General features: G+C 42.2%; 2 protein-coding genes across 7 annotated transcripts in view; one reads left to right on the plus strand and one right to left on the minus strand.

Moving 5' to 3' along the window:
* Positions 1-17451, minus strand: part of CAST (calpastatin) — a 116671-nt gene extending 99220 nt beyond the window's left edge. For 2 of the 6 annotated variants that reach the window (XM_054715050.1, XM_054715046.1), the window contains exons 1-2: positions 16654-16783; positions 1049-1111 (exon numbers count right to left, since the gene is read on the minus strand). In XM_054715050.1, the coding sequence (XP_054571025.1) occupies positions 1049-1111; positions 16654-16683 (93 nt within the window). In that variant the 5' untranslated portion in view covers positions 16684-16783. Of the gene's footprint in view, positions 1-1048; positions 1112-16653; positions 16785-17350 lie in introns of those variants that run through there. The other 4 variants (XM_028149846.2, XM_028149854.2, XM_054715047.1 and 1 more) reach the window with 4 other exon arrangements.
* Positions 12015-12356, plus strand: LOC103288759 (transcription elongation factor 1 homolog). The gene has a single exon (XM_054715051.1). It carries the CDS (start codon positions 12015-12017, stop codon positions 12261-12263), a length of 249 nt encoding a protein of 82 aa, XP_054571026.1. The 3' UTR covers positions 12264-12356.
* Positions 17452-18034: the final 583 nt, after the last annotated feature.

The following is an 18034-nucleotide window of genomic DNA, read 5'->3' on the forward strand; positions in this document are numbered from 1 at the left end:
TAGTTCTTTCTCTCCTCCTTTTGTTTACGAACTTGAATGTCTGGTTAATCCAGGCCATCACTGTCCTCCTTTCACAGTGCACTCCAATTTTAAAAAGATTTCCTCATGTGGAATCTAAAGAACAATATAAACAAACGAAGTGGAAATAGACTCAGATGCTGAGAACAGACTGATGGTTGCAGAGGGAAGGGGAGTTGGGGCTGCATGAAAAAGGTGAAAGGATTGAGAAGTACAGATTGGCAGTTACAAAATAGCCACTGGGATGTGAAGTACAACATAAGGAATATAGTCAACAATATTGTATTGATTATGTATGGTGCCAGTGGGCACTTGAAATATCGGGGGGGGGGGGGGATCACTTTGTAAAATATATATAATTGTCTAGCCACTATGCTGTATACCTGAAACTAATGCAAAATAATATTGAATGTAAGCTATAACTGAAAAATAAAATAAAATAAAATAAAAAGATTTCCTTTTCCACTGCAGCATTTGGATTCCCCTTCTCAATCTGCCATGTTCACAACAGAACATTTAAGATTCACCAATTCCTATGGGAAAAATACCCTAAATAATTTAGTTCTTTTTCTAAAGGTTCTTTCTCCAGGAGTATTTTACTTTATTGTTAATTCTCACATGAGGATATTTTTTTCCCCACTGCTTTTCAGAGAGAATGATGGGAGGGAGGGAGAGGGAGAAAGAGAGAGAGAAACATCGATGTGAGAGAGACACATCCACTGGTAGCCTCCCGCATGCACTACAATCGAGAGCGAGGAGCAAACCTGTAACTCAGGTACGTGCCCTTGACTGGGAATCGAACCCGCGACCTTTTGGTGTGTGGGCCAACACTCTAACCAATGAGCAACACAAGCCAGGGCAAGCATTTTATTTTTTAATGATTTCCATTTATATTCTTGAATTAAATTTAGTTAAAACTAAATTTGCCAATATACCAGTAGGAACTCTTTGCTACCTCATTATTTGTTTCAATGAAGAATTCACAATTTAAAAGCAAAAGAAAATGAAAACCCAGTATTGTGGAAATTACCTCATCTGCTCCTTTCTTTTCTCCTGACCTGGAAGGCGATCCACTGTCTTTTTCATAGACATGCTGTAAAAAAAAAAAAAAAGATAATGTTTAATAGAGGGAGGTGATACAAGATAATATAATAGTGACTTTAATCCCAAAGGGCTAAATATATAGACTGTCAAGAACAAGGACCCCTTTAATCTTCCTCCTGGGAATGTTGATAATTCTATCCCCACTGATGTGGGTGGCTTTCAAAACTCAAGGGAAACTACAGACATGCATTTGGGGTGTAGAAAGTCAGTCTGTAATTAACCAGACACAGATCTGATGGTGATGCTAAGGTGGCATCTCATCTCCTACAAAATGCCAAATTGCCAGTGTGGGAGACGTCTGTTTCCTGAGGGAGATGAGATGTCGGGGGTCATGCTGAGGGTAAAGCCTCCGTCAGCATGGACAAGAGGGAGGACCAGATCTTCCCAGTCAGCCATCACTTCGATGGCTCTTGGAATTCCCTACAGCTCTTCTCAGTATTCACCAGTTCAGAGAGATAAACCCTGACGTGGCAAGACCACACCTGCAACTTCCACTCACTACGGCTTTAAAAGTTCGTAATATCCAGAAACAGAATTATTTTTCTCACTAGAACACTGGAGATGAATGCAAGTACTTGTATGTGGTACATAAAAGCTTCAAGTAGCTTACCGGCTCATTTGTTTTGATGCTACAGTAAAAGAAGCTATAAAGTTTATTGATTTTTTTGAAAACTGAAAATTGCATATTCCTGACAAGAGAGTACAAAGAATTATTTCATTTTTTTGCATATTGTGGGATGTTCAAAAAAGTGAAAAAATGAAGCCTAAATAATTTTTTTTTAAAAAAAGCTCATCATTGGGTTCAATCACAATTATCTACAGTTCAACCAAAATATAAAATTCCATTACATCCCCTAGAACAGAATCATAACATGGTATGTAGGTAATTGAAATTAGTCAGATTAAGAGTTGCAATAGTAATAATAATTATAGCATTGTTTATTATTTACAAGGCACTTTCAGATACATTCTTATTTGACAATAAAAGTGGCTCATATGATTTTGTGGATAAAATACTAAGAATGAGAGTCAATTGCTGTGTTTTTCACAAGGACAGACACCTAACAAATGGGAAAAATTTACAAAGCAAGTCTTCTGACTTAAAATCTGTTGTTTGTCATTATACAAACAGCAAGATAGAATACTATTCCCTTTAAGCATATCAACAAATATTTTAGTAAAATTTTTAAAAAAAAGGCCAAGGAATGCCCAACACATGGGCATCTTTGTATGAAAGACTATGCAGAAATCACTTTCATGAATGGGAACTTCTTCCCCATATGACAAGCTCTCATGAATTGGTGAGTGGAATCCACAGAAAAGCAGGCAGCTGCTGCACTAGCCTGTGAATGAAGCCCTCTACACAGGGCTCGTTTTACCCACATGTCCTAGTCAGGAGTCTGTTTGTCCACAGTTGAGAGCAATCAGTACTGAGTAGTTAATAAATCTTGGGGGGGAAACGCCATTTAAAAGCCCATATGCACCAAAGCAAGGTGGGAATTGGTAAATTTTAGAATATTTGGTGAGCAAAAGATTCCTAAAGGCCAGACTAGGGGGAAGAATTCTTCGGCACTTGGAGACAGAATTTGAGAGGGACAGGTGTGCAGTGATAGAGATTTAGTCCGTCTGTCTCCTCCCAGAACTGTCATTTAGAGCCATGATATCACATTCATTTATAATCTCCAATTCCATATCTTTGTCAGATTAGATATAGGTAATAACACAACAGTATCCACTGTTTTACTGAACACACTGTCTAGAGTGTCTCATTTACTTGCCAGGAGGTGTTATTATTCCATTTTACAAATAAAGAAGCAGTTTGTTCTAGTCAATGCAAGGTTCCATGTTCTCCACAAGGTCTCAATCTGCTTTCTACTCATGTAGCAAATATATGTTATGATTTATTACCCCACAGTAAATGATTACCCCACAGTAAATGCTTTTTCTCTCTATTGGTATTCAGATATTTTTCTTTAGAAATTTTTAAAAAGTTGTTTCCTGATGGTGTTTCAAGTTGCAGTTCTCCAGATTAAGCAACAATATCAGTTACATGCTTTCACTGAAATGCTCAAAATTATTCAAAATAATGTTGGTTCTAAATAATAGTTTGGAATATATATATATATATATATAACAAATATTTTTTAAATGTTAAGTTATAATGACAATTTATAAAACTTATGGATTTTAAGAATTGGTATTTTGTCATTTCAAAAGAAATATCTGCTCTCAATAGGAAGCTTTTTTATAATATTCAAAAGCATAATGACAAAAGTCATATAAACAAGTGGCAAAAATTTTAGGAACTGTATGTATTGTATTTTTCCATTTTCTACTTTTTTAACCTGGCTTTTTGTTATAAAACTAGAGGCCCAGTGCACAAATTCATGCACATCGAAAGGAAATTAATTAGAAGAAATATTTTAATATCACTATTTGCCCTTTCTCTATAATAGAAGTATCAACCAAATTCACGATTGACAATGACAGATAGAAACACACGCGTGCGATTGGCACCAGCCAGAGCTTTATATGTATCACACATGCACGAGTCAACTTAGCCTTGTATATATAGAGAATAAACTTGCTTAATTAGACTTGCTTTCTGATTTAGCTGAACTTTTTTCCAGCCCAGTGAGGCACCCCAACTTCTCTTTCAGGTAATTGTCAGCAACACAGCAGTAAATATCAACATGAAGCAGGTTATTATTGTAGATCATGCAGGGAGAACAAAGGGTAAAATATTTAACTGCAGCAGTGTTTGACTATATTCTGTGCAGTGAGAAAACCTGAAGTCATTTTCAAGGTCCACCATTTCTTACTTCTTTTCAGTTGGGTCAAGTTTCTAAACTTTCTAAATCTCCATTTTCCGGCTAATGAAAAGAAAATAGGATTCTACTGAGTCTCCTATTTACCTACTCCAGGACTTCTGTGAGGATCAAATGAGATGAGGCAAGGGAAAATGCTTAACAGACATTCGGTTTAACTGTAAAATGTTTGTACCTGGCTATAAAGCAAATTGTGTTCCTAGGCTGAAGAAACTCCAAGGAGGCTAGTCGCTAGGGAGAGGAAGCTCGTAGTTGCTACGTGATGTCATTACCCAGTGCCCAAGACAATCGTTTCTGGGCTGGGCTGGGCTGTGGGCTGCATTTTGCGCCATGGGGTCTCAGCAGCATTGGCTGCGATTTGGTGGGCTGTCGCTCTGGGGTGGTGGGGGCCTGTGTCCCACTTGGGAAAAGCTGAATGTTACTTTGTTGGCGCCAGGTCTGTAGTGACGTTTCTTTGTAAATGGCCAGTGCATGTCACGTCAGCTCCTGCGTTGAGCATCTGCCCCCTGGTGGTCAGTGCATGTTATAGTGACTGGTCAGACAGTTGGAAGGACTTAGCATATTAGCCTTTTATATTATAGATTTTGGTAACATACAAAAGGTTGAAAGAATACACTAAATGCCAATATTCTCACCACTTAGATCCAACAACTATTAACAGATCTATGTATCTGTCATATATTATAGACAGATACATAAATCTATTTATCTATGTTTGTATATGTACCTATATTTGAAAGTAAATTGGAAATGTCCTGAAACTTTACCCCTAAATATTTCACCATGTATCTCATTAAATTGAGGACTTTTCCCATATAACTCCACCATTGTGACTTTAAGAGAATTAACAAGTATTATTAATGCCATTCAATGTCCAGTAAATAGCAACTTTCTGAATGAACCATTGCCCTGATCCTTTTATGGGGCTCATTCAACACTCAGCATTCAATTAATGATGTGAAATTAATTATATCTTTTTACTGAGAGAGTAAAAAGTGCCTAATGTTTTAATTCAAGGAACAATTAAGCACTTTTGACATAATTGAGATGGTGAAATGAAATATTTGGGAAATATGTCAAATTTTATCCAGTTTAGGAATCTGCAAGAAGACTTTCTAAGAACAAAGAGAGAAAACTTTGTCTGCTACTACTATGTGAGGCTGTGAGATGGGGAGAGGTGATGAGCATGAGAAGGGAAGGAGAGAGAGGTCAGGGAAGAGAATCAAACCACAATCCCAATAAATCCAAGCAGTTTTCCATGAGGAAAAAGAAACTAACATGTGCTAAGCATCTACTAAAAAGAATAGAAGATCTGTTTATTCTTAGGTATCTTAATTTTTTTGTTGCAATGGTAAATGGGATTATTTTTTTAGTTTCTCTTTCTGTGAGCTCATTATTGGTATATAAAAATGCCATTGATTTCTGAGTGTTAATTTTGTATTATGCTATGTTGCCTAATTCATTTATTAAATCCAGTAGTCTTTTTATGGAGTCTTTAGCGTTTTCTAAGTACAATATCATGTCATCCACAAATAATGACCATTTTATTTCTTCTTTTCAAATTTGGATAGCTTTTATTTATTCTTCTTGTTTGATTGCTATGGCTAGCACTTCCAATACTATGTTGAACAGGAACGATGAAAGCGGGCATGCCTGTCTTGTTCCTGTTCTTAGGGGAAATGGTTTTAGTATTTGCCTATTGAGTATTATGTAGGCTATAGGTTTGTCTTAAAGGCTTTTATTATATTAAGGTATGGTTCCTTTATTCTCACTTTGCTGAGAGTTTTGATCAAAAAAGGGTGTTGAATTTTGTCAGATGCTTTTCTGCATCAATTGATATGATCATGTGGTTTTTGTCTTTCAATTTGTTTATGTGAAGTATCACATTTAATGATTTGCAGATATTGTACCATCCTTGCATCCCCGGAAGAAATCCCACTTGGTCATGGTATATGATCTTTTTAATGTTAAGGAGGTAAAAGACCTGTATGCAGAAAACTACAGAACATTGAAAAAAAAGAGATAGAGGAAGACATAAATAAGTAGAAGAATATGCCATGTTCATGGATTGGTAGAATCAACATCATTAGAATGTCTATACTACCCAAAGCAATCTATAGATTCAATGAAATCCCATTAAAATACTAAGGACATATTTCACAGAGCTAGAACAAACTCTTCAAAAATTTATATGGAATAAAAAAAGACCCTGAATAGCCATCGCAATTCTGAGAAAGAAGAACAAAGTTGAAGGGATTACAACACCAGACATCAAGCTATATTACAAAGCCACTGTTCTCAAAATTGCCTGGTACTGGCACAAGAACAAACATATAGACCAATCGAAATGAACAGAGAACCCAGAAATCAACCCAAGCCATTATGGTCAATTAATATTTGACAAAGGAGGCTAGAGCATCCAGTGGAGTCAAAACAGTCTCTTTAATAAATTGTGCTAGGAAATTTGGTTAGATACATGCAAAAAATTGAAACTAGATCACCAACTTATACCACACACAAAAATAAACTCAAAATGGATAAAGGACTTAAACGTAAGATGGGAAATCATAAAAATCTCTGAAGAGTCCATAGGCAGCAAAATATCAGACATATGTCATAGCAATATCTTTACCAATACAGATCCTAGGACAATGGAAACTAAGGAGAAAATAAACAAATGCAACTACATCAAAATAAAAAGCTTCTGCACAGCAAAAGAAACCATCAACAAAACAAGAAAGCCCACTGCATGGGAGAACATATTTGCCAATGTTATCTCTGGTAAGGGTTTAATTTCCAAAATTTAAAGGGAACTTATACAACTTAACAAAAGGAAGATAAACAATGCAATCAAACAATGGGCAAAGGACCTAAATAGATATTTTTCGAAAGTCGACATATAGAAGGCCAAGAGACATATGAAAACATGCTCAAAGTCACTAATCATCCAAGACATGCAAATCAAAACAACAATGAGGTACCATCTCACACCTGTCAGAATGGCTATCATCCACAAATCAACAAACGACAAGTGCTGGCAAAGATGTGGAGAAAAAAGAACCCTTGTGCACTGCTGGTGGGAATGCAGACTGGTGCAGCCACTGTGGAAAATAGTATGAAGTTTCCTCAAAAAAATTAAAAATGGAGCTCCCATTTGACCCAGTAATCCCATTTCTAGGAATATAACTCAATAAAACAGAAACACCAATCAGAAAGGATATATGCACCCCTATGTTCATAGCAGCACAATTTAAATAGCTAAGATTTGAAAACAGCCTAAGTGCCCAACAGCAAATGAGTGGATTAAAAAACTGTGGTACACCTACACAATGGAATACTATGCTGATGTAAAAAGAAAGAAGTCTTACCATTTGCAATAGCATGGATGGACCTGATAGCATTATGCTAAGCAAAAATAGCCAATCGGAGAAAGATAAGTATCACATGATCTCACTCATTTGTGTAATATAATGAACAACATAAACTGATGAACAAAAATAGATCCAGAGACACAGAAGCACCAAATAGACCGTCAAACCTCAGAGGGAAGGCAGGAGAGGGAAGGGGAGGGGTGGTAAGAGATCAACCAAAGGACTTGTATCCATGCATATGAGCATAACCAATGGGCACAGACAACAGGGGGCTGGGGGCATGTGCTGGGAGGTGGGAGCATGCAGGGAGAGGTCAATGAGAGAAAAAGGAGACATATGTAAAACTTCCAACAATAAAGTATTAAAATAAATAAATAAATAAAATGGGGGAAAAGTAGAGGACCTGAAAGGTGAGGTCTTCCCTGGTCACACCACATGTCAGGATTACAGTCTATGGCCAGAGGCTGGGTTACGCTGCATCCAGTTAAAAGCTAGCTGAGATCTTGAGATTCACATCCAAAAAGTCTCAATCCAGCCCTAGCTGTGTTTCCCAGTGGTTAGAGCACAGGTCCCCCAGACCGTCGGATCACGGGTTCAATTCAGGTCAAGAGCATGTACCTCAGTTGCCGGTTGGGGTGCATGCGAGAGGCAACCAATAGAAGGGTCTCTCTCATCTTGATGTTTCTCTGTTGCTTCCCCTCCCTTCTGAAAGGGTTAATCAAGAAACAGGGCTAACTCAACAGGGGCTAACAAAAGAAAGCTCGTTCTGCAAGCCTAAGCCTTGTACAAACATGTTCCCCTTGAGTGGCTATTTTACAGAAATTCCTGAAGACCCTAATTCTTGCAGAGCCCCCCAGAGGAAGGACGTCTGGCACCAGCAGAAGGACAAAAGGGCAAGACTATAAAACTATGACCAGGGTCGGGGGGGTGGGGGGTGGAGGTAGGGGCACGGTCCTGATATGTGTGTCAACCCATCTGCAGCGCTCCCTGAGCACATAAAAAGCCTGCTCCCTCCCCATTTGCCACTGGTTTCTTTCTCGAAATCAGTCCCCCTGCACCCAGGTGCCATGAATAAATATCATTTTGATTACACTGAGGCTTGAGTTCATTCTGTGTGGCCCTGGTCCAACCCCAAACCTTTCACCTTCCACTCTCTCTAAAATTCAATGAAAAAAATATCCTCAGGTGAGGATTAACAAAAAACAGTCTCAGCCCAATGCTCTGAAATGAAAATCACCACACACACAAAAAAGGCAAAACAAAACCCTTCTTTTCTAAGACTGGTTTGTTTTATAAAATTAGTCAGACACACAATACTTGTACATTTCATCCTGTAGAAGCAGCTGGAGATGAGGCCAAAGGCAGGAAGAGCAGGAGGCCAGCAAGGAAAATTTCCCTGGGAAGACCAGGCCACCCAAGACAGGAGTGCAGAAGCAGGGAAACAAATGAAATAAAGGGCTTTCCTTTCCTCCCTCAAAAAGGAATAATTTTCCAAACGATGCCCAGCCCCTGACATCACCACGTATTTGGGAAGTACAGCTGTCTTTGTCCTCATTCTAGGAGATAGCAGTTATAAGCTAAAATCTTCTACCCTAGCAAACCAGACCCTGAACCTGTCAGGAAATAACCAGGGCCAGGAGCAGGAAGACTGGAGCCCATCTCCCACCCAGCTGAGGACCTTCCAGCATTTGGGCACCCTCCCTATCGTGACCCAGACACAGACAAGGGCATACCTTGCACAGAATAAGACACAATCAACAAACTTCTACACATGTGAACGAGGAGAGAAGGCAGAAACAAATGAGCTTTTCCAAGTCCAAGGCCAGCTGTGAAAGAGCACCCAACACTGAAATGTCTTTGCTTTATTAAAAAATAAAGATACAGTTTCTTTTAGGGGTGACAAAAACATTCTAAAGTTAAATGGAGCCCTGACCGGTTTGGCTCAGTGGATAGAGCGTCAGCCAGCAGACTGAAAGGTCCCAGGTTCGATTCCGGTCAAGGGCATGTACCTGGGTTGTGGGCACATCCCCAGTAGGGGGTGTGCAGGAGGCAGCTGATCGTTGTTTCTCTCTCATTGATGTTTCTAGCTCTCTATCCCTCTCCCTTCCTCTCTGTAAAAAATCAATAAAATATTAAAAATTAAATTAAATTGAGGCGATGGTTGTACTACCCTATGAGTACATTAAAAATATTAAATTGTATGTTTTAATGGGTGAATTTATGGTTTGTGAATTATATTTTTTAAAAGTTGTTTTAAAAAACCGTAAAAGTTATTTGAAAATTTTCCTTCTTCAACTTGGAGACCAGTATTTGCATGAGATCAGTATTTGCATGTCCAGCGCCCACTGTACCAAAACCGTGAAGCAATAAAATGTTATCTTGGTGCCCTCTGGACTTTCCCAGTGCACAAAGCTCAGGTCTCGCTGCACCACCACTGCACCTACTGGGGAAGGCTTGTTCCGGGGCCTCCTAAGATCAGGAAGCCTTCGGTCAGCAGGGTGTTCACCCGCAGAGAGGGCCACCAGGACCCGGGGCACGTTTGGAAACACTCACACTGGAGCCACAGACTTGGAGCTAGTTTGCTCAGGGTGGGGCCTGGACATGAATATAGTTTCTAAAATTCCTAAAATGCAGCTAGGATTGGAAACCACTGGTTTTGCAGGGAGATTTGTGGCACCATGACTGGAAGTGGAGGTTTCTGCTTCTCAAATCACCCACTGAGCCAGCCTCGATGGGGGGCTTGGCCTGGTCAGGCAGGCTGGGGCAGCTCCGGGCCTCCTGGGTGAGCGCTGATGGCTCAGGGCCTTGTGTGCACACCAGCGTTTCCTGACTAACCCCGAGCCTTGTCCTATGCATGGCACATATCTTCATGTCTGCATGTAAGTTTCTATTTCCTTAGTAAAGCAAACTAATTAGCACTTTATTGTAGACTCTCTTGCTCACTTGATTACTTCATAAATGTATATTTTGCCTCCCTAACCACATGGTAAATTCTATTCTTTTTTTCCCCATGGTGGGGGTATGGCAACTAAGTCTTGATTGAATGAATACTTTCCACAAACCTCTTTCCACAAACCTCTAAATGTTCCCTGTGAAGCACTTTTGCTCTTTTCAGGTCCATAAAGTAGACAAAAGAACAAAAAGCTAATATATATTAGAGACACTGTGCAAATTTAATATTTCCTGCCAAATCCCTTCAAATCTATTCTTCTGTGTATTTCGCTTGCTAAGACAGGATTGTTCAGCAAACAAGGAGGACCAAGATGTAACGATGGTTTTGCTTTAACACAGACTCCCTAGTGCAGTTCTGGGCCGCCCTGAGCCTGCCCTGTCGGTGTAGCAGGGATGTTTGCTGGCTCCCAAGATGGATGGCCTCAGGCTGGTTTGGCCAGTGGGAGGCACCAGCAAGAGATGGGAGGTGGTGGGTGGGCAGTATTTCCCTCTTCTCTGCCTCTGGCAGCCTCTGCGGTAGGGTCTCCTGAAGGACAAGCCAATGGTGGTTCCAGCTTCTGCAGGGTGACCCAGCTCTTCCCTTTGTCTTTCCAGCCTAGGAATTGTAGCAGCTTCCTGCAATTTCTAATCTCTGGGTTGCCTCACCCACTCCAGTTGGCTTCCCAGCCTCTTCTATAACCTGGGTAACCAATTCCCTGCATTCCATTTCCTGACAAACTCTAATAGGACAGAAAGAGCATGGAAGTGAAAGGCTATGTGACCTTGGGCAAATAATTTAACCTTCGTGTGTGCGTGTGTGTGTGTATATTTTCCTTTGTAAAATGGAGCTAATGTTACCTACCCCCAGGGATATTTATGGGATATTTATGAAATTGGCTGAGTTAATGAGGAACCTGGCCCATTGCCTGGCTCATTTTAAGAATACTACAATAAAAGCTATTCCACTCCCTTCTTTTTCTCTGGCACTAATCCGATTGTGGCGAATTATGAGACAGTAAAATGAATATGAGATGCAAGCAAAAGTTTAAGGCTGTAAATATTAGAACAGAGATTTTATTTTTTATTTTTTATAAGAACAAAGGAACTAGGTTCATCTGATAAGTTTATGTTTACGACTTTGTCTATCTCATGACTGTGTATTATATTAATCTCACATTTCCATATTATACCTAAGAAAATGAAGTTCACAGGGTAAAGAGAATTCATTTTCCAAACAACCTATACTGATTCCCACACTTTAAAATACTTTGGAAGGGTGTGTGTGTGTGTGTGTAGGTGTGTGTGTGTGTGTGTGTGTGTGTGTTGGTGAGGCTGGAAGTTGGACAGATAAAGCAAGATTGGCATAATCTTACAATGTTGATAATTATTGAAGTCAGGTGATTGGTACATGGGGAATTCATTATGTTATTCTCTCTTCTTCTGTGATAAAAATTTTTGAAAATTTTGGAGTCCTCTTATCTCAATACTATGTATTTCCCTACTCATTTTACTTTAACTAAAAAACCCCAAACTCATTGGGAATGGTAATGTGAGAGGTATATTTATTTTTAAAAAAATCAGTGAATAGAGAAAAAAAAAGTATATTAAAAAGAAAAGCAACATCAGCAAAAAGATAGATAAAAAGAAAGTAAAAAGGAATTCTAGGGCAAAGAAATACAATAACTAGGGAAGTCTCTGTCTCCCAGGTGAACGAGGCTGTCGTAACGAGGGAAAGCTTGTGCAGGTTCACACTCCTGCAGACATGGGGCGCAGAAAGTCAAAACGAAAGCCACCCCCAAAGAAGATGACAGGCACCCCAGAGACCCAGTTCACCTGCCCCTTCTGCAACCACGAGGAATCTTGTGACGTGAAAATGGACCGTGCCCGTAACACCGGAGTCATCTCTTGTACTGTGTGCCTAGAGGAATTCCAGGCGCCCATCACGTATCTATCAGAACCAGTGGACGTACATAGTGATTGGATAGATGCCTGTGAGGCCGCCAATCAGTAGCAAAACAGAGGACCCACCCCCTTAGCGGCCCCGCTGCCGAGGACCAGCCCACTGGGTGCCAATCCAGAGACATTCCTGAGGTCCAGGGTGTGGGTCCAGGGCCTTCACAGCCCCCTGCCTGTGTATGGAGTGGATGTGGATGTGAATGTTTGGCTGCAAGTATGGCCATGGGGGTGTGCTCAGGGGCAGGGGGCTCCGGGGGCCTGAACTGCCTCCTTGGCTCCAAAAGTCTTTGACTTGCTCCCTCTTTCAGTCCCTGACCCCCTGGCTCTGGAGCCCTGGCTTCTCCAGGGGCCAGTGTCCTGACATCCTGGTTGGGGGCAAGCCCACAGAGACGGTCTCAGGACTCTCCGCCTCCTCACCCCCTCTCCAGCACCTTGCCTGTGTGAACTGGACCCACACCCTCCTCTGCCTTCGAAGGACTGTGGCCTGGGATTCAACACCACTGGATGGGGGCCCCGGTTCATGTGTAGTTGCTTTTATAGAAGAGGAAGGGGCTGGGATGGGGACTGTTAGTCACCAGCCCTTAAATAAAGCAGCCGATGCAGAAAAAAAAAAAAAAGAAAGAAAGAAAGAAAAGAAATACAATAACTAAAATGAAAAATTCACTAGAGGGATTTTCAAAGGAAGATTTGAGGAGGCAGAAGAAATATAATAATAACCTACAGATAGGACAATTGAAATTATTGAATCTGAGGTACAGAAAGAAAAATGATTAAAGAGAAGTGAACAGAACTTAACAGATCTTTGGTGGGAGTCTCAGAAGGAGAAGGAGTGAAAAAGAAGAGGCAGTAGATTATTTAAAGAATAATGGCCTAAAACTTCCCATATTTGCTGAAAGATGAATATAAACAAGAAACTCAACAAACTTCAAGTAGGATGAACTCAAATAAATCCACATTACAATCAAACTGTTGGAAGACAGACAGAATATTGAAAGCAGCAAGAAAAATTGTCACATACAAGGCATATTCAGTAAGATTGCAAACCTTAGAAGTCAGAAGGCAGTGGGCAAGTATTGGTGAGCATGTGAAGAAGTTGGACCCTCTGTGTACCGGTGGTAGGAATGTAAAATGGTACAACCTCTTTGGAAAACAGTAAGGTGGTTCCTTTAAAAATGGCTAAAATGGAAGCAACGTAAGTGTTCATTCACAGATGAATGAATAAACAAAATGTCATATATATCAATATCATCTTAAATGTCCTTACAATAAAATAAAAAAGGAAAATGGTAAATAACATAAATACTTAAATACAATGCTATGTATTCGAATTCATGTTTGTAAGACAAATTGGGATGTGTTGTTTAATGGGTATAGAGTCTCAATATTTTCAAGATAAGAAGAGTTCTGGAGATAGATGGTGGTGATGGCTTCATAAGAATATGAATATACTTAATTTCACTGAACTTTACACTTAAAAATGGCTAAAGTTGTAAATTCTATGGTATATGTATTTTTACCACAATTAAGAACAAAAACAAAACCAAAAAAACTCCAAGGAAAAGATAGAATAGAAATGGGCTGCTTAGAGAAGTCTTGTATTCCAGGGAAACAACCTACTCGGAACTAATTATCTACTCATTCACCTAAGAATCTCAAATGACCACCCACTTTTACACCCCCAGCAAGCTCTATCATTCTTTAAAAAGCACTTGTAGAATATAATTAACTTTTTGGGAAGTGTCAAAACTGATTAAAGAACACTACCATGAGATATCACTCTGAGTTTAAAAGTCTTATCTGCAATGGGAAGCAAAGTAACTCATAAATTGCCAACCTAAAGACTAAAGTGTCTGACCTCCATACTCTCTTCACCTAAAGCCTGTGCCCTTTTTGCAGACACTATAATTTGCATTCCTACTCCTAAGCATCACTGCAGCCAAGTGGTCTGTCCAGCCATGGAAGGCTTGTGACAGACACTCTTCCCAGGCTGGCTGCAAGGATGGGCCTCCCAAATGACTGGGCTCCTTCATCATGCTGCCACGGGGCCCACGGGTCTAATTAGGCTAAGGAACACCTTTAATTAATACGGACTAACCAAGTCAACTTAGGACTCAGGAATGTAATTACTGGTGTAAACCAAATGTACTCTTCATCATTATGAGGCTCATCAGATGTTCTTCAACTCTAACTTTATACATAATTCTTCAGAAGTTCAATGATACTGATGTTATTCAATGTGGAAATATACAGTGCAATGTTTAAGGGAATGTGGCATTCCTTTAAACAAACACATCACAGACATGTCTTCTAATTAATTATATTTGCCTAAATTTTTAAAGTTAGGTCAGTCAGAATTTTTTTTTTTCAGTATTTAAAGGATCCCACTAAAGATATTTGCTATAAGACTTACCAAAAGCCATGCTATTATATATCAATATATTATATATATAAGTATATATTATGATATATACATACATGCATACATATCATGTATGTACCGTATTTTCTGGTGTATAAGACGACTTTTTAAACCCAGGAAAATCTTCTATACGCCCAATCGTCTTATACGCCGGAAAATACGATATATATGTTATAAATTGGCTCCATGGACCTTTAGGGGATTTATTGGTGGGCTTTTTGGTGTATAAGTGTATATTCTTTTGTGGAAAAATGGCCCTTAACTTGCATTTAATTCTCAAGTGGTCTTTGATCACCCCCTCACAATCACCATACAAAACTGGTTAGGAACCTAAGCTGTACTGTCCATATTTTTAGCCATTAGTCACTCGTGCCTACTGAGCACTTGAGATGTGGCAAGGGTGAACTGGATTTTGAAGAATTCATATGAAAAAGAGGGTATAAAATAAATGATTTATACAGTGATTACATGTTAACATAGTGTTTGAGATACAGTGGGCTAAATAAAATACGTTATTAACTTTCTCTGTTTCTTTTGTTTATGTGGCTACTGGAAAATTTAAAATGATATATGTGGCTCACTATATTTCTACTGGACAGCACTGGTTTGGGAAAAGTCCAAGTTTGGCCACAGGCATATTGCTGACTTTAGGACCTTCCTACTAGCAAACAATTTCTATAATACTATAGTTCCAAAACTGGATTCTAAAAGAGGTTTTAACAAAAATGTCACCCTACTCTTAAAAGTAAGAGTTAAAAGCATAGATTTAAACAACTTTCATCCAAATGTTCCCCCCATAATTTCCTTTAGAGAATCACCAGTTTGGAAGGATTCTGATATCAGCTCTGAACCAATGACATCCATATTTGCAGACTTCATTTTGATAACCTCAGGACAATAATGACTCAAAGCAAACTTTTAAAAGCCCAGAATACATAATGGGAAGCAGTCATGAAGAAATATCTCAGGGGAAACTGGAATTCCCAGTATTAAAAGTATATACCCATGGTACTTTGATTCATGAATCTAACGAGTCCCTTACGTGGTGCCTATTATCACCCACGTTTTATAGATATGGAAACAGGTTCAAAAAAGTTGACTCATTGCCCATTGAGAACAAGAACCCTGTCCTGTTTTCCACTGTGTACCTGGAGGCTAGCACTTTGCCTGGCACACAGATGTTCAGTATATGGTCACTGGCTAGTAAGAGACGGGTTACTAATTCCAACACAAGATTGCTTTCTAAACAGGGTCTGATTACAACATCCTTGCCTTTTTTTTTTTTTTTTTTTTTTTTACAATACCGCATGCTGGTAGAGACTGGTATACATAACTAATGTAATCTAATGTTCAATCTTGCCTCCTAGTTCCTACACATTACAAATGCCAGCTTGACTGGATATCACACCTAATCGGTTGGCCTGGCATTCAAAACACTAAACAAATGGAACATCTTTGTTCCTCATCCAAAGTACTAATAAAGTACAGAGCAGCGCTACCTCCCGCCTTCCCCACGAGGGTCTTAACCACCCTCAGCTGCTTCTGCTCCTTGGAGTTTGGGGTTTTCTCCACGCCTCCATCCCAGCTGCCTCTCCTTCGCGTTGCAGAATGCACGGCCAACAACCTGCCTCCGTTTTAAGCTTTGCTCATGGGTTAAAAACAAACACTAGATATTAGTTCTCAAAGAGCTGAGTCCGAGTTCATCCAGGAATCCCCGTCCTGGGGCGGAATTCCTCCAGCAAAAAAAAAAATTTCTGTTTCATTCAACTTCTGAGCCTGAGCTGAGCCCGGTGCATCTGCTCACACAGACTTGCACGTCCGGGCGCGCTCCCACATACCACTGCAGGGTGAGTCCGGGCCTCTCCCGGAGCCTAGCCTGAAGATACAGAGGAGGTCGCACCCGGCCTCCACCCCTTCCCCGCCAAAACCCGGACAGTACCTCGTCCGCACGCCCGGAAAGGCAAAGCGAACCCAATCCCTTCCCTTCCCTTCCCGGTCCTGCCCAGGGACGTTCGCTTCCATTTACCGTCTTGTACCACCAGCTTGCGAATGCCATGGCGATAACCGGTTTGCTCTGCGCAACACGACGCGGGACCCAGCGAGAACTCGGGGTGCGGTGCTGCAGGCGCTGGGCTCCACTCCACCTGCCCTGGGCCGGGCTGGCACACAACTCAGCGAGTCCCCGCAGCTGCCCGGTGGGCGGGCACATGGGCGGGGCCTGACACAGACCCCGCCCCCAACGGGCTGGCCCCGCCCCCAACGGGCTGGCCCCGCCCCCATCTGGCTCCCGGCTGGTAGGCGCGAGGTGTTATTCCTCCCGGCAGCCACGCCCTGCAGCCCCGACGGGACGCGGAAGACCCGAGCCAGCCGCGCAGTGGAACGACCCCACCCACCCTGGGGCGGAGGAGGGGGTCCCGAAGGAACGTTGGTCCCTCTCATCCTCACATCGCTTCACTCGTGTCTCACCACCCAACTTTTCCCGGCGCGGGCCACCCCCGACCCGGCTCGCGCCACGCCCAGCGCACCGAGCCCAGGCCCGGGAATCCCTGGCCACCTCCCGCCACCTGCCCTGCCCGCGGCGGGCACACAGCCCTGCCCAGAACGGGAGGCGGCGAAGCGGGTGGCAAGCCAGGCAGGCGACGCCCAGAGGAGGCGGCCCGCGGCTTCTGGGCTGGGGTCCTCCCCGTGCGCGGCCCTGCGGCTCGGACGGGTGCGCCACTCACCTCCTGGGTGCGGCGGGCCGCTGCGGCGCGCCGGGGCCGCGGGGAGGCGGCGGGCTTCTGGCCCGACTGGGACATGGCGAGGCGGCAACGAGCGCTGCCTCCGGGAGGGCGCAGCGGAGACTGGAAGGGAGGCTGCCTGGGGCGGGGAGGGGCCGGCGGGCGCGCCCGGGAGGCGGCTTTTCCGATCCTGCCCCGCGCCCGTGCAGGGGCTGCCCCAAGCCCCGCTGGGCCCTCCCCTTCCTGCCCTGCCCGCGGCGGGCTGTAGCGGTCCGGGCCTGAAACTTAACACTCTCCGCCCCGCACCCCCTGGCCCGCCCGGTTCCCTGCGGGTCACCGAGAGGAGGGCGGGAGGTCCGAGGTTCCTTCTGAGACTGGGCCAGACTCGTGCAACGGGAGAGCGGGGACCCGGGTGTGGCCGACTACTTCTGGACTCTTCTCCCTTAGAACCTCGAGAAACAGACACCTTTTCGGCAGGCTGCCCTGACTTAACCAGAAGAATGTACCAACCCAAATCTGGTCTGGGACCGTCCGGATGGGAAAGCGGATCCCAAAAACAACCTGGTCTGTGTGTTTGAGAATGTGCGTGCGCGAGCGCCTGCGTCTGTTTTCTGACATTTTACTTTTTTCTTTTTTTTCGGGGGTGGGAGGAGTGGTGTTGCAATTTGGAAGTTTTAATAATGTTTT

This window comes from Eptesicus fuscus, chromosome 4 (genome assembly GCF_027574615.1).
Source record: "Eptesicus fuscus isolate TK198812 chromosome 4, DD_ASM_mEF_20220401, whole genome shotgun sequence".
NCBI classification, from domain to species: Eukaryota; Metazoa; Chordata; class Mammalia; order Chiroptera; family Vespertilionidae; genus Eptesicus; species Eptesicus fuscus.

Excerpts from the sequence above, each read along its gene's own strand:
- LOC103288759 (XM_054715051.1), top strand. The coding sequence starts at position 12,015 with ATGGGGCGCAGAAAGTCAAAACGAAAGCCACCCCCAAAGAAGATGACA.